Source organism: Lolium perenne, chromosome 3 (assembly GCF_019359855.2).
Source record: "Lolium perenne isolate Kyuss_39 chromosome 3, Kyuss_2.0, whole genome shotgun sequence".
Lineage (NCBI taxonomy): Eukaryota > Viridiplantae > Streptophyta > Magnoliopsida > Poales > Poaceae > Lolium > Lolium perenne.
Genome location: NC_067246.2, coordinates 293,256,052 through 293,260,018, shown reverse-complemented (window position 1 = coordinate 293,260,018; position 3,967 = coordinate 293,256,052). Strand labels below are relative to the sequence as shown.

General features: G+C 47.5%; 1 protein-coding gene and 1 non-coding gene across 2 annotated transcripts; both read left to right on the top strand.

Annotated features, from left to right (window-relative positions):
• The first annotated feature begins 255 nt into the window (after positions 1-255).
• LOC127345167 (uncharacterized) lies at positions 256-2,067 on the top strand. Its single transcript, XM_051371600.2, has 2 exons — positions 256-1,076; positions 1,658-2,067. Exons 1-2 carry the CDS (start codon positions 489-491, stop codon positions 1,763-1,765), a joined length of 696 nt encoding a protein of 231 aa, XP_051227560.1. The 5' UTR covers positions 256-488; the 3' UTR covers positions 1,766-2,067.
• A 366-nt stretch (positions 2,068-2,433) lies between these two features.
• TRNAS-AGA (transfer RNA serine (anticodon AGA)) lies at positions 2,434-2,515 on the top strand. Its single transcript has one exon. It is a non-coding gene; the product is annotated as a tRNA-Ser (tRNA).
• The last annotated feature ends 1,452 nt before the right edge of the window (positions 2,516-3,967 follow it).

Here is a 3,967-nt window from a genome sequence, read left to right as displayed (position 1 = left end):
ATCCCTCCTCCGGAGTACCGTCGATTAGGCAACGACAAAGCACGTGTTAAAAATCCATTTACATTTCTAAAATGTTGCTGGTGGATTTCTTCTCACTGTAACAAAGGTTTTATTCGTTTTCAGAAGCGACACCACAGTTCATCACAAAAGCAAAGGACCGCATTGTCCTGTCTAGTGGATCACTGAAATTGACTGGTTAATGGTGACCACTGATTCATCATCATCAGCTGACACCAGTAACATTGCTCGCGCGAACAAAAAAGAATCCAGTTCCATTCCATTCCTTGCCCTTCCTCTCCAAACGATAGAATCCAACTTTGAGAATCCAGGTTCACCCGTGGAGCAAACCACCTCTTTCCTCGCAGCCGCGCGAATCCGCCTTTCCCTTCTTCCCCCACGCGGCACGCCACAGCGCTCGCCCTGTTCTCCAAAAGTCCCGATCTTTTCCTTCCGCTCCCACCTCCCGAACCCGAACCCTAGAGCTCGAGATGGACCGGGAGGCCGCGGCGGACCTGCAGGAGTGGGAGCTCCTCCTCGCCTCCCCCGCCGCGCCGGCGCCGTACGTCGGAGCCGGGGAGGACGACGCGGGGGCAATCAAGTACGACTACTTCGAGCTCGGCTCCGACGCCAAGTACGCCAGGAGGGCGTCCATGTCGATGGCGGCGGCCGAGGACGAGGAGGGGACGGACGAGGAGGCCGGCAGCGCCGGCTGGGTGGAGCCGCACCCGGACGCCCTCGCCTTCCCCGCCCGCGACCGCGCCGCGCTGTGGTCCGATTCGTCGTCCGACGGCGAGAGGCGCGACGAGGCCGAGCCGTCAGTGGAGCCGCCCCAGGAGGTAACGGCAGTCCCGGCGGCGGACGAGGGAGCGGTGGCGAAGGGAGGGGCGGCGCCGGCCCCGTGGTGGAAGCTGCCGATGGAGGTGCTGCGGCTGTGGGCGGCGCGCGCGGCCCGGAGCGCGTGGTCGGTGCCCGTCGCCGTCGCGCTGCTCGGCTTCGCCGTCCTGGGCCGCCGGCTCTACCGGATGCGGCGGCAGAGCAAGGCCGTCGCGCGCGTCCGGCTCGTCCTTGACGATAAGGTTAGGCCGCTCGCCTCTCTTAGGGCTGTGTCGCGTGCGAATCGCTTGATCCTGCGCCGCGGTGCTTGGGCAAGCGTTTCGGTTGTCAGTATTGTGCTGTTGAGACATTGGATCGTGTATCACTGTTAGAACTTAGAACCTGGAACTCTGCCAACAAGCAGCGCCAGGAGAGCCTAGGTGCTCTCATTCTGTAGAATTACTTACTACATGATGTAAGAATATCGCCTCGTTGAGGAGAAACTCTAGGAATCTCCTTGTATTGGTTTAGCTGAATTTAGAGCAGAATAATTGTTTTATGGATCGCTTCCTTGCCGAATGACAAAACTACTCTGAGCTGCTTCTGTTGTCAACTTGTCATGTTGTGGTATACTCGGTCAGGAAATGCGTAGTACAGTATTTTATATGTGGTGCTATGTGTGACATTTGAACTTGATTGGGTTATTGTTTAGACAATTTTGATTGTTGATGGTGTCCATGGCACTATTATATACATACAGCATTGCTTATCCCTGTGTGGATTTGGCAAATTACATAGCAGTCTTCTTCCCGGATGAGTACTAATGTTATCATCATCTCTGCAGAAGGCATCTCAATTCAAGGCTCAACGGATGTTACGGCGAGCTCCAATGATAAAGCCTTTGCTTCCTGCCAATGGAGTGACCCCATGGCCTGTGCTGGGGCACCTCTGAGTTGTGAGATCCGCGAGGGCTAGTAATACAATTGTGTGGAGCCACTTGGCTTGCGATACGCTCCCCTACATATTTATCCCCTACTAGAAGTGCACATGTGTGGAAGACAGAAGATTCTTAAGTGAGTCCCCTTCATCTGGGATGTCATTTAGATCTTTTCTACTTGATGTTTGTGTTGTGTATGTGTGTATATTTTCCTTCTGTGACTTTATTTTATCTGATGTGCTTGAACACTGTGGCTGTGTGTATATATATATGACACTAAAGTATACAGAGATGGTAACAGAATGGTAATTTGAAAACTGTGCTGATCTTCCTTTCAATACGTATGATCTTATTTTGTGTGTGTGTTTTCTCAGTGGAAATTGGAAAATGGTGTGGATCTACCTAGTAGAGCTAGTTTCAAAAAAAAAAATACCTAGTAGAGCTGACTACATATCTACGAAACTAACTGATGTTTCTGAGACACCTTCCGTTCTCCCAATGTTTTTTTCATACTAGGATAAATTGACTTCCACCATTGTGAACGCAAGCGACATGCTGAGACATCATAGTAAAGAAAACACCAGATAATTGGTCGTATTTATCTTCACGCATTGTTTGGTGATTAATGGTAGGTCGATGCCACTATAGATAATTAAACTATGAAGGTCAGAATCGTCATCCAAGTGGTCGTGCCGGAGTGGTTATCGGGCATGACTAGAAATCATGTGGGCTTTGCCCGCGCAGGTTCGAATCCTGCCGACCACGGATTTTTGTATTTTTTGGATCGTGAGATTATATAGCTCGTTGAGATTTCATGCATGTCCCTTCTAATTTTCTTTGACAACAAAAAAAACTCACTAGTTGACTTTTTAAAAGGAAGAAAGTCCACTTTTGGTCCTTGAATTTTAGTGAAAGTTCACTTTTGGTCCTAAAACTTCCGTATGGTTCAAAATGAACCTTGAACTCTCAGAATCATTCGCTTTTAGTCCTTACCCCGATTGAGTTAGTCAAATATCTGCCATAGGTGGCAAAAAAACTCAAGATAACGGTGCAAGGGTAGAGATGTTGATAATATGGCAAAAAAACTCAAGATAACTGTGCAAGGGTAGAGATGTTGATAAGCAAACAAGGATACCTTTGTGGCACAACGCTTCACGTGAATTAGAAGGGAGAGAAATCAAGCGAGAGACTGGTTCAGGGATCCAAGGGTTTCGTTGTTTTTTTGCATTGTGATGTTTGGTTTAACATCTCAGCTAGTTTGGGATTGGTCTGGTTCTAAACCAATTTGGTTGGTTCCCTATTTTTTCTTTTCACGCCACTAATTTGCTCAACTCAACTGCAAAGGGATGAAAAGTGAACTATTATGAGAGTTCAAGGTTCATTCTAGACTAAAAATAAATTTTGGGACTGAAAGTAAACTTTCCCAAAAGTTCAAGGATGAGAATTGAACTTTCTTCTTTTAAAAGAAACATACTTGTTAGATAGTAGATACGAGGAATAAATCTGTAGTAAACTTAAGTAACATGATTTTGGATCCTCCATTCAGCTATTGTCCTACCCGCCCATTCACCGGAGCCAACTTGGAGCTCACGGTAATTAAGGTCTATATTTGCGAGTAGCCCGAAAAAATACATTAACATTCCATGAACACACAAACTCCTCAAATTATACCATCTCCCCTTGTTTACCCTAGCTTCAACAGTACAACAATTTATACACTACGCAGATAAATCCCGAACTCTCATATACAATGAAGCCACAAAAGTTCAGAAGTGAGATCATGTGATTCAGCCCCTAATAACAAGCATTAAGAATAGAGTAAACATCCACAAGGCAAACATTACGAATCGTGATGGCTAGACGTTATTACATGATCATTCTCATCCAGTTCCCATGCCCTCACATGCCCTTGTTTGTTCCTAGAGAGCGTCGGGTGTACCCCCGCCCCACTCTCCTCCACGTACCAGGGGAACCCTAGTACTAGTACGGGCAGCAGCAACGTCGTTGTCACTTTTCTTGTTGAAGGTGTTGCTTTGTATGCGACGATTAGGTGTGCTAGGAGCATGTGGGACTTATCCAGAGGAGGCAACGATAGTAGGTTGTCTTCGTTTTTGGTCAAGCTGCCAGTGTCAACATTTGTTTCTCTCATCTTTCTTTGTCTTGGTGGTGAGATGGAACTGGCTTGGTGTTCCGGGCTTCACAGCTGTGGTATGAAAG

What these genes read in the sequence shown, in the direction of transcription:
- LOC127345167 (XM_051371600.2), top strand. Translation starts at nt 489, where the DNA reads ATGGACCGGGAGGCCGCGGCGGACCTGCAGGAGTGGGAGCTCCTCCTC. An exon ending in GGCTCGTCCTTGACGATAAG is followed by an intron (nt 1,077 to 1,657) that starts GTTAGGCCGCTC and finishes TCATCTCTGCAG; the next exon opens with AAGGCATCTCAATTCAAGGC.